Source organism: Patella vulgata, chromosome 4 (assembly GCF_932274485.2).
Source record: "Patella vulgata chromosome 4, xgPatVulg1.2, whole genome shotgun sequence".
Taxonomy (NCBI): Eukaryota; Metazoa; Mollusca; class Gastropoda; family Patellidae; genus Patella; species Patella vulgata.
The window spans coordinates 15,775,380-15,787,567 of NC_065882.2; the positions used below are offsets into that span (position 1 = coordinate 15,775,380).

General features: G+C 37.2%; 1 protein-coding gene across 2 annotated transcripts in view; it reads right to left on the reverse strand.

Annotated features, from left to right (window-relative positions):
- LOC126818655 (MAM domain-containing glycosylphosphatidylinositol anchor protein 1) overlaps window positions 1-12,188 on the reverse strand; it is a 110,524-nt gene that overhangs the window by 37,636 nt on the left and 60,700 nt on the right. For both annotated transcript variants that reach the window (XM_050546182.1, XM_050546181.1), the window contains exon 2: window positions 9,437-9,564. In XM_050546182.1, the coding sequence (XP_050402139.1) occupies window positions 9,437-9,564 (128 nt within the window). The remainder of the gene's footprint in view (window positions 1-9,436; window positions 9,565-12,188) is intronic.

Below are 12,188 nucleotides of genomic sequence, written 5' to 3' on the forward strand. Positions count from 1 at the left end.
ACACTGGATATAGTATATAGTTGAGACACTAGATTTATAGAGTTGAGGATTAGCATATATTGAGTTGATGCATAGGATTTATTGAATTCGGAAGTAAAACTATATTTGGTTATTATCATCAAGCTGATCACGAGATTATCTCACCAATTAGGCTCAGCTATTTAAACACCATACAAATACAAGATGAATAGTAATTATCCTGTAGATTTGTAATACAACCAGATCTTCTCTACAGGTAATCATGTAAATACACGTACATTACACGATCTTCTTACAAAAACACACATATATACATGTAGGTATAGATATTGTAAAACTATGCGTGTGTTCTACCAGCTGGGGGAGATAGAAGAATGAAAAAAATCTACAACACGACATGCTTTATTTTAATTCCTGGGATCAATGAGTAAGGTACTGACTCAATATCCAGGAGGTGGTGGGTTTGATTCCGGTGTGGCTGAGAAAGTTACTTTGTATTTTTCAGCGCGATTTCCACGTCTTGTCCGTGGTGTCGGCCGTAGGGCAGTTGTAATTCTGTGAAGGGCAGGCCGAAACGCATCTATTTGGGCAATATTGCGTGGTGTGTGTCCTCCTTCATTATTCCAGTTGTTTCATTAAACAAATCCTGTGGGTATTACTATTAAAGTGCTGAGATGCCTCAAACACACTTTAGTTACTAATGTGTTGACTCAAAAGTGGGCTTTGGGCAAGTCGACTGACCAAGTGGGGTGAGCAAGTAACATAAGTAAGTGACGTAACCAAGTAACATAAGTAAGTGACGTAACCAAGTAACATAAGTAAGTGACGTAACCAAATAACACCAGTAAATGGCGTAACCAAGTAATACCAGTTAGTAATGTAATCAAATAACATTAATTTCGTGATGTTACTTGGTAACATCAGTAAGTCACGTAACCAAGTCACCACATAACGTCGCCAAAGCGCATCAGTAAGTGACGTAACCGCTTAAAATCAGCATGGGACGTAACTAGGTAACATCAGTAATTGGCGTAACCACGTAAAGTCAGCATGTTACGCAACTAGGTAACATCAGTAAGTTACGTAACTAAAAAATACCAGCTAGTAGCGTAGCCAAGTAACATCAGTTAGCGACGTAAAAAGGTAACAGTTTCAAGTGACGTAACCAAGAAACATCAGTAGGTAGGTAACCAAGTAACATCAGTAAATGATGTAACTGTTGTGTGACGTAACCAAGAGATGTAGCCAAATTAAGATTGTTAGATGTAAAGAAATTGATTGAGAAAATCATTTCGGTCTTTACAGCGTTGTAAATTTACCAAACATGTAGATTTCCGCTGGGATGTATACTCTGTCTAGAAGTTCAATGGTAATTGCAAATGACCAATTGTGAAATTATATTCTCGAGACTAGTTATTACATTAGTTATCTCGTGACTTCCAGAACGTCTAGTAGAACACCCAATCAGGGGGGATAATTGGGCAAGCATTTAACGCTAAAAGTTATTACCTTGTTTGGTGTGTTAAACCACATAGTGATTGAATAATTTAATAAATGATATATTCTATCTCGGTGTATACAGTCTGTCTGGAGTTAAATACAATTAAACTGGGACCGGTTACGTGTATAACTGTATAACACTGATCGTTGCTGTGGAAAACTGGGATGATGGATGGCCGAATGGTTAGCACGTGCGCCTTGTATCAAAAGGTCTGTAATTGAGTCAACTGGCGTGGTTTCGATTCCCCGGTTTTACGTGACAAGGCGTAGGGTCACCTGTCCAACCTCGTGGGTTTTTCTCCGGGTCCTCCGATTTCCCCCCACTGCTAAAGGCCCCTACGCGCAAGCGAATTATTGAAATAAAATTGAACCATGTGTTAATCCAGAAATGATCTAGTTTGTGTCGAGTAGAAAAATCCTCAAACTCCTCTACTAAAGGGACATGTCTTAAAATATTTATGTACTGGACTTGTTTGCTCGATAATGACTTTAGAACACTAGTCGAAAAGGCGCTCAGTAATATACAGTACTTGTATATGCCCTATTTCTGAATCTATGTTAATGATATTTAGTAATTAAAATTACTAAGTGTCATTGACGTGGATTAAACATACATTATGCAAGAGTTTAATTTGCTAATTGCAGGTCTTTCTTTATGCCTGAAATGTTATTTAAATTATCAATCAGACATTAATTAACTTATCCATGCCATAATCAACCCTCGATGGCATCGCTAGCCTGCGATATTTACTGGATTAGAACCCGATCTGCTGCTTCTGATTAAATAAAAAAATGGATAATAGACACTGTGTTTTTATCGTACCGACTTTAGTAATGATGATCGAGGTTAGATCCAAAATTCAACGGCTAAATACTCGGTTTAGGGTGGATCAGTTTGCCTGACATTTCCTTTACTTTATCTAGTTTTTAACTATTATTGTGATAACTACCAGCTCTTTATCTAATCTCCCATATCTAATCTTTAAGCAATGGGGTCAAGGTGAGAACTCGTGTTTCATTCTGGTGTTCGCCGAAGGAGTTCCTTGGGAGTGTCCATTGTGGTTCCACCTTGTTAGGAAGTGTAGGAAGTATGGACTGAGTACGAACAGCATCTAGTCAGAATAGGCGATCAACTAAGATCCCGCGTACACTATGTCATGCGCTTAAACGAGCCTCTGTCAATTTATTGGGCACCATCTAAGAAAGTTGTCACTCTAAACAAGCCAACATCTAACCCAATTGAACATCTTTAACAGTAATTGTCTGACTCTGACCCGACTCTACATTAAATATAACCGCCATGTAGTTGATTACGCGTATCGATATCGTCATATCACCGACGATAAATTACACATAATTCATACGCACCCTTTCCGTCTATCATAAATTAACCATATGATTTGACCAGTCGCACGAGAAAATCAATTAATATTACAATGTCCGTATCAATATCCCCAGTATGATCGATATCTTCGTTCCTTTTGATGTTCCCTAATTTGTTTCATGCATTTGAAGCGGTTCAGTCAACCCGAAAGAATCCCTTATAATAATATAATAAAACAAACCGCTACTTAACAGCTTAATTTTTCCCATTAGAACTTAAAAGGCCAAACAGCGTTAGGGAAGGCAATTTTCACTTTGTCCTCCCAAGAGGAAATATTCACGCATACTGTAAATATACTTTCACACGGTTCTGATTTTTTTTGGTTAAAATCTAATTCTTTGTTTTGCTTTGATTGCGGGAGATGTATGAGGCACCAGACACTCGCGGCCTTTTCTGGTTGATGAAATTGTGACAATATTTGTTGTGAATAGACACCATGAATGCCTGCCTGGACGGTGGTATCTCTAAACGTTCTGTGAACCATGGAGCATAGTCTGGTGGCTCGGTCGCCCGATGGATAGTACAGCAACCGATTAGAGATCAACACAATCCAACAATGCAGCTTGCGCTGGCATGGTGGTCTTGGTCCGAAATGTCTTACATTTTCCATACCTTTTAATCCATGGAATACTACTTTTCTCTGGTGTTCGTTGTATGAATGAAGTTAGATGGCCGAATGGTTAGCACGTGCGCGCTGTATCATAAGGTCTGTCATTGAGTCAACTGGCGGGGTTTCGATTCCCCGGTTGTACGTGACAAGGAGTAGGGTCGCCTGTCCAACCTCGTGGCTTTTCTTCGTGTCTTCCGGTTACCTCCCACTGCTAAAGACCCGTATTCGCAAGCGAATTATTGAAATAAAATTGATCCATATGTAAGTCTCAAAATGACCTAGTTTGTGTCGAGTGGACGTTAAACCCCATTCTCTTTCTCTCTCTCGTTGTACGAATCTGGTAATTTTGGACTGGAGCGTTCGATGTATTTCAACGAAATATGATAGATATGGACAGCATGCGTGCATATTCAGATTTGGGAAATTATGCTGATTATCTACAGCTGATATTTGGTTTGCACGTTGAAACTAGTGTTATTGATAGATGGTAATAGTTTGTAGAAATGAAAAGGTCAATCAAAATGTCCGCCAATTAATAAGGTATCTTTATCTGAATTCTCGAAAAACTCACAAACGCTATAGAGTCTTATTCATTTGATTTTGTCCTAGTTATAAATCATCTAATAGTACCTGTAGGGAAACGGCATCAAACAGTAACCCAGAAGGGAACCCGCAGACACGACACACAGCGGACAAGACACACAGCGGACAAGACACACAGCACACGAACATTTCAAGTAATCAGCTGTAAAGTACTAAAAATGAATTAAATTGGGATTACTTAGACCAAGTTACATAAAACGGACCATCATCCGTTTCAAATGGACAACAAAAAACAAACATCCGAAATACATTGTCAATGAGCATACCAAAACGTTAGATGTTGATTTGATTGTAAATAAGTATGAAATCGTTACTTGAGAAGCCAAGAAACCCGAAAACACCCGGATCCACATTTTCTCGACAAACATCTATGTATTTGCAGTAATCACCAGATATTTTATAGAGATGGTTGACAAACTTCACTTTAAATCACGGGAAATCGCCGATCATAAATTCACGTAAAAACACATTTAGAAGGAGGAGAACGGTATAACCCATAAAACAGTCATTACTACCCCGACTCACGGTTCACATAAATCACCGCTTTATCTCATCTCAAATTTGAAAATGGGTAATAAAAAATCTATTTCAGTTTCACTAACAGTTCCTATACAAACATTTGTCTAGGGCGCTTAGATCTATTGGCTTTAAGTTTATTTAGAAATCGTCAGGATGGAGGACTGAAATCCAATCCGGTTATTACAAAGTATAATATATATAGATCTCGGTGAACTAATATTTTCTTTAAGCGAATCATAGACGTCATTAATTACTCAAACGATGTGAGGGGATTAAAGAAAAATGTTAATGGTCAGAATGCCCTGTTACTATGGTGATCAAATTTGATATTAATATAAAATATTGTTTCGCATCGGGCAAATTGTCTCTAGTGCTCCCCGCCCCTCACGCTGCGATTTGCATATCGGTGAACTACAAGTTTCTTTAAACGAACCAGGGGAGATTAAAGACAAATGTTAATCTCCCAAACGTCTTGTTACCATGGTGATTAATTTTGATGTTAATAATTGGTTCACATCAGACAAACTATCTGTGATATCCCCTAGGGTCGAAGCGGACGTTAATCCCGACATCATGTCAAGTTGGGCAAGCTATTTGTACAGATAATGATATAAGCCATTGGTTCACATCGGGCAAACTATCTGTACAGATAGTAAATATGAACCATTAGTTCGTATTGGGCCAACTGTCAGTGCGGCCTCCATATCCCCACACCCCTATACTACCGGCGGTCGAGGGCGACCATACTCCGATAGTGATATAAACCAGTAGCTGACATCGGGTAAACTGTCTATACAGATAGTGACATAAAACATTCGTTGACATTGTGTAAACTGTCTATACGGATATTGATATAAAACAGTCGTTGATATTGGGTAAACCGTTTATACGGATAGTGATATAAAACATTGATTGACATTGGGTAAACTGTCTATACGGATATTGATATAAAACAGTCGTTGATATTGGGTAAACCGTTTATACGGATAGTGATATAAAACATTGGTTGACATTGGGTAAACTGTCTATACGGATATTGATATAAAACATTGGTTAATATTGGGTAAACCGTTTATACGGATAGTGATATAAAACATTGGTTGACATCGGGTAAACTGCCTGTACAGATAGTGATATTAAACATTAGATGCCATCGGGCAAACTAATACGGATAGTGATATAAAACATTGGTTGACATTGGGTAAACTGTCTATACGGATAGTGATATAAAACATTGGTTGACATTGGGTAAACTGTCTATACGGATAGTGATATAAAACATTGGTTGACATCGGGTAAACCGTCTATACGGATAGTGATATAAAACATTAGATGACATCAGGCCAACTGTCTATACGGATAGTGATATAAAACATTGGTTGACATCGGGTAAACTGTCTATACGTATAGTGATATACAACATTGGTTGACATCGGGTAAACTGTGTGTACAGATAGTAAATATCATTTCAACGAGTTTGTCATGCGTCGCCTGATCTTTTTGAGCCGTGGTGGCTCAGTGAATAAGGCACTGTCTCACAACCACCGGGTCCTGGATTAGATACGAGTGTTCGACGATACAGTTCCTTGGGATTTGTCAGCGTGGTCTCCCCTTCTCTGCCGTATAGCAGGGTACAACGTCTAGCCGTTTGGGTTGTATGATAACAGAGCCCCTGACAGTTGGTCCCGGGTTTAATCGCGGTGTTACAGGAGAACGTTACACTGGATTGTCATGTATATTTCAAACATATTTAACCCATTTATCTTTTAACATCTATGTCGTGGTGTCCTGACCAGACACGAACTCCGACTGTTTAGGGATATCCCCTAAGTGCTTAAACCAATGAGCTCTATGGGATGACAAAGATGGGTTTCCACCAAAAAAATATTCAATTGATTTATATAGTCACGCATTGTAATAATGCACGGTGTATAATACTGCATGATTTAGAACTTAACAATACGCAAATGGCGAGAAGTGTGAAAATGTTCAACATTGATTAACATTTAAAGCTATTACCATTCTTTCCTTTGGCTTCAAATGTTATATAAATTGTTATTTAGACGTTTATTCACAACTCTATTAAATGGATTTGAACAGCCGCGAGATTTAAAAAAAAATAACAATAAAATGGATAATCGAGAATTAGTCTCGGTTGAAAGTACCGTTGAAACAATAATAAACGAGCTACGCTAATTCTTCAGGAGTCCCGTCTTCATTAGCCCATCGGTGCAGAACAGTGGGACGTTAAACCCCATTCAATTTATACATCTTCAAAAAGTTATAACTACGCTCAGAATAAAGTAATTTCTATTTATTTATTTTTCATTATCTTTTTTTGAACCATTATGTCAAGAACGTACACTTTTTTTTATCTAAATCTTACATAATGCATCTATAATATAAACCAGATTGAATAGCCAACATTAAAGATACATTAGTTAAGAGTTTTAAAAAGATTTGGCCATTCTTGCTATAATAATTCAAAAATAGATGATAAAAACAAAATGTTGAAAATTTCAGTCAAATTACTTTGTTCTGAACGGAATTGTCACTGTTGGAAGTTTGGACTAGAAATAGGCATCAATTGTGTCTGCACCACCGTCTATGAATATTGGCGATCGTTTGATTGACAGGCGATAACTCCACCCATATATTCTCGATTATCAAGTAACATGCTCAATGACTATGGTAGCCTCGCTTGGCAGGCCTTTCATCATCAGTTTACAGTAGTGACATCAACAATTAACGGTAAACATTGGTTTGGTATGCCATTTAATATTAAATGGACGTTTGTTTAAATCCAAACTGTATCCAAGAAATCCGCGGGTCTACAGAGTTGATTTTGAGCTTGTCGTGTAAATAAAGGTCTAATTAATAATTTCTATAACATCAGAAGCCTAAATAAAGACTTGCAATAGGCAGATTTAGCTCTTGCATAATGTTAAGCACTTGTGGCTTTTTAAACTACACACTTGACAAAATCAGAATGTCCTGGGATTATTATCCAAAAGGCTGACTATGAACCCTTTAATTGCTTGTCTGCAAAGTCATGCTCACCATGCATATCTTACCAATCATGTAACCATCTACTTTTACAAGAAACTCAATGGTGCTATTTATTTTGTGTTTGATGCAGAATTTAAATGATGAAATTGACACAATTAATGATTATTGCGTTACTGTGACTGATGCTATAAGGAGACATTCTAGAACGCACCACAGATTGTTAAGATTAAATGGAGATGACCTCTACCCGTGTAACTTCTGTTTTGGGTAAAACGCTGGCTCGCTAGCCTGGAGGTCGGGTGTTCATCGCGATTTTTCGACGTGGTTTCCTCTTGTCAGCGATGCAGGACGGGGGACCTGACAAGAACAGCTGCCTAGTCATTCGGATGGGACGGGAAAAGGAGGTCCCGTGTATACATTGCTTTGCGCGTAAAATATCCCTTGGCAGTTGGATTTCCATATAAGAGTAGGTCATAGTGTCGCTATACTTGACTTTTACGAACTAGTCTAGACTGTCAATTATTGTCGAATTTTGACAGCGTTTAACAGATTTGAAACTAATCCACCAAATATCTATTGTTCCGAGGCCTTGAATTGAAATGCAATCCCCTTTATGTTGAAAATGCCACAGCCCTCTGTGTGTGTGTGTGGGGCGGGGTATGTTCTTTATTTAGAAAAAGTATAAATGTTTCAAAGCTTTTTGTCTAATTTGGGGCGTCATCTAATTGCTTAATGTACTTACAATACATTAAACGACTGGACCGTAGGCATTGAATGCCCTTAAAGAAATTGAGCGAGAATTGGTATGTTAATATTGTCCAGCCTGGTCGCCATCAGCGTATTAACATTATTCTAAACAGATCTATCTGTCTCAATAATGTAGATCTGAAAACTAAGCCCTAATGTTTATGTCGTGATCCAAGTTAGGAGAATTAAAATTAATTTTTGTTACAATTTCCCTTACATAAAAAAACACAACACAATTTATATGGAAAACAATTACTGGTTTATACACATATTATAGCACGACGTTTCGACAAGTATTCAACAAAGGAAAACGATGATAAGATATTGATAAGAGAAAACTTGTCGAAACGTCGTGCTATATGTGTATAAACCAGTGATTGCATTCCATATAAATTGTGTTGTGTTTTTTTTAAATGTGCTCAATCCCTAAATTCCACTTAATGATTATATTCCCTAACAGAGTTTTGTTGAACACCACTATTTGAAGTTAAGATAAAAAATTTAACTTAAAATATTATTTTAGTGGATTTTTAGCTAAAGGCTTAATTCGTTTTGTGAAACTCACTCATCTTAAACATGCATTATGCAAGAGCTAAATCTGCCTATTGCAGGTCTTTCTTTAGGCCTGAAATTTTTCTAAAGTATTAATTAGACATTAATTAACTGATTCAGGCCTTAATCAACTCTCGATGGCATCAGATTTCCCCGATATTAAATAGATTAGAATGGTTTAGCGATACTTTGATTAAATCAAATATGGAGGACCGAGACTTAGCTTCGATCAACCAGTACGGTGGTTGAAATTATTGCACACGTCTGTCAAACCTTCAAAGGCTAATATCTTCGCTTGCAATAGACTAATTTGAATGAAATTTTCCAATTATTCATTTTACATCATCTACTTTCGAACTATTATAGCAAGAATGGCTAGTTCTTTATCTAAATCTTACATAATGTATCTTAAAGTTAGGATGGAATTTTAATTTCCGACGACATTCCTGAGATTTAAGATTTTGTGAAACCGGGTCCAGGTTCGTAAGTCAGTGCTTGCAGCTTACCAGTGTTATAAATTAAAGTGCACCTACCTGTTTTGTACCTAGATATTGAACTGAACACGGTAATACAGCCGTTCCACCTTCTCTCACTGTTATATTAGTTTCACCCGCTAATATCTTTGGGGTCGGAATGCGATCATGCTTTGGTCCAAAACCATCTGAAAATAAGAATAACAAATCTGATAAATACAATTAAACAGAAGAAGTCAAAATACAATGCACCCCTTTGCTTGACTCTGTGAATGTATGTAACATTATTACGTTAAAGATAGGTTGCCAGGCAACGAAACATACGCCCACAGCAGCTATATCGTCCGGGCAGTCAACAAGAGTTGTCACATATTTTTACTTTTTTCGGTAATGAAACATTTATAATACATTAAAATCTGATTAAGAGTAACAACTCATTAAGTAATTATCAGAAAACCATTAGAATTTGTTTGGTTGTTAATAAGATCTGCCCCATACTAGCTGTTCAAGTCATAAAGATTCATTAAAAATCAATATACTTGTTCGTCTCATGACCTTAAACACTGTGTATAAATTTAAAGTCAATCGGATATTAACTTTAGCCTCTAGAGCGTTCACAAGATTTTTCAAAGTGATCAAGGGCCATAACTCTGACAGTAATTATCGGAAATCGCTGAAAATCAATAGGCTGCTTCGTCTCATGACCTTTGACACTGAGTATAAATTTAAAGTCTATCCCCTATTAACTTTGACCTCTAGAGCGTCCACAAGATTTTTCAAAGTGATAAAGGGCCATAACTCTGTCAGTAATTATCGAAAATCGTTGAAAATCCATAGGCTTCTTCGTCTCATGACCTTAAACGCTGTGTATAAATTTAAAGTCAATCGGATATTATTAACTTTGTCCTCTAGAGCGTCCACAAGATTTTTTGAAGTGACCAAGGGCCATAACTCTGACAGTAACTATCGAAAATCGATGAAAATCAATAGGCTTCTTCATCTCATGACCTTAAACACTGTGTATAAATTTAAAGTCAGTCGGATATTAACTTTAGCCTATAGAGCGAACACAAGCAATTGTGGACGCCGGACGGACGGGGCGACAACAATATACGACCAGATTTCAATGTGGGCGTATAAAAACAAAGTCGCAGCCTTTAATACAATTTTTATTTTAAACAAAGTAAAACTCTTGAGTGATCCTCTAGGAGTAAATCAGTAATCTGAAGTCCACTAATCCGAGCATGCGTATCTCTACTTGCTTGACCCAGTGAGTGTGTGTAGAATATCACTCTCAAAAAACAAGTCGCAGTCTAGAATACAACTTTTATTGTAAACACGTTAAAACTCTTAAGCGAGCAAATCCAGAATCTGAAGTCTACTAAACCAAGCATCCTAATCAGGTGAAATAGTTGTTTTACATAATTAAAATAACGATACATGATTTGCACATTCCGCAAAGTATCAAATTTTTCTTTTCGCGGCTTAATACACTCTACTTTGTACTCAGATTGATATTACGTTAAACAAATGCTAGATAATCTAACGTCCTGGATTTAGAACAAGCCTATCAGTCTTGTTTCAAGGACAAATGAAGATGGCGGTCGTCTTGTTACACAGGGAGCAACATAAATGGACGGAATTTTCAATTCGTTTTATCTTTATAAATATTGAAAGGAATTGAACCATTTTTTTTTTACTGATATTCCATCAACTTATCAATTCCCTCTCTCTCTCTCTCTCTCTCTCTCTCTCCAGGTCACAATGTTTATCCGATTTTGACGAAACTTGAAATATAAGTTTATATCCCAAAGTTCTCGGTTCCTTTTGATATTGGCATGGATTATGACCCCTGGTTGTACAAAAAATCATGTTTTAGCTTCTGCGTGTTATGATAAATCGCGTTTTTAGCCTTTTAATTGTTATCTGATTTTAAAAACCGTTCACATTTATCACCGTTACACCATAATTATGGCCGAGTTCGAATTTCGCTAAAATCGGACGGAGACTGTCTGACAAGGTTGTGGACTCACTAGATGTCACAATTTTTATCCGCAAATGATGAAACTTAAAAGATATGTTTATATCCCAAAAATCACGGTTCCTTTCGCTATTGACGCATGTTGGAACGTAACATCCTGGATTATGGCCATATTTGTTTTCTGCCCGTCTCTTACTAAACGTGGGCGTATCGTGCATCGCACCCGCTTATAAAGAATTGTATATATGATAAATTCCGATTCACACCTATGATACTATCTAGAAAAAGTAACACGTTTAATATCGTTTGTTTTATGACAATGACTTGATATTTCAACATATCAAATCTCTCGGGACTCCGTTATTTTTGTTCGATGTCCTTTGACATTAAATTAAAATTACCCTAAGTGTGCAAGCAATCAATCATATTCTGTTCAACATGTGGATTTGTATCCTTTGGGATTTTAAAATGAAAATATTTGCAAAAATGAAGATTAATTACAGAAAAGCAGTAGAGAAGGTTAGCGATGCAAGGGTATCTTTCTATCAGTATGCTATTAGCAAGCTGAAGTAATCCTTCGCGGTATTTATGTTGCTTTGTACAGAGCCAGAGAGATCAAACCAGGTCATTTCAATAACTCGCTTGCACGTAGGGATATTTAAGTGTGGGGTGGGGGTGGAGTGAAGGACTCGAAATAACCCACAATGTTAGACAGGCAGCCGTACTCCCTGCCACGTTGGTTAAATTAGTTCCTTCCAATACAAATTTAACAACCGGTTTGGGATCTGGTTCAAATTACACGATTTAGATACCGAATGGTTATCACGTGCG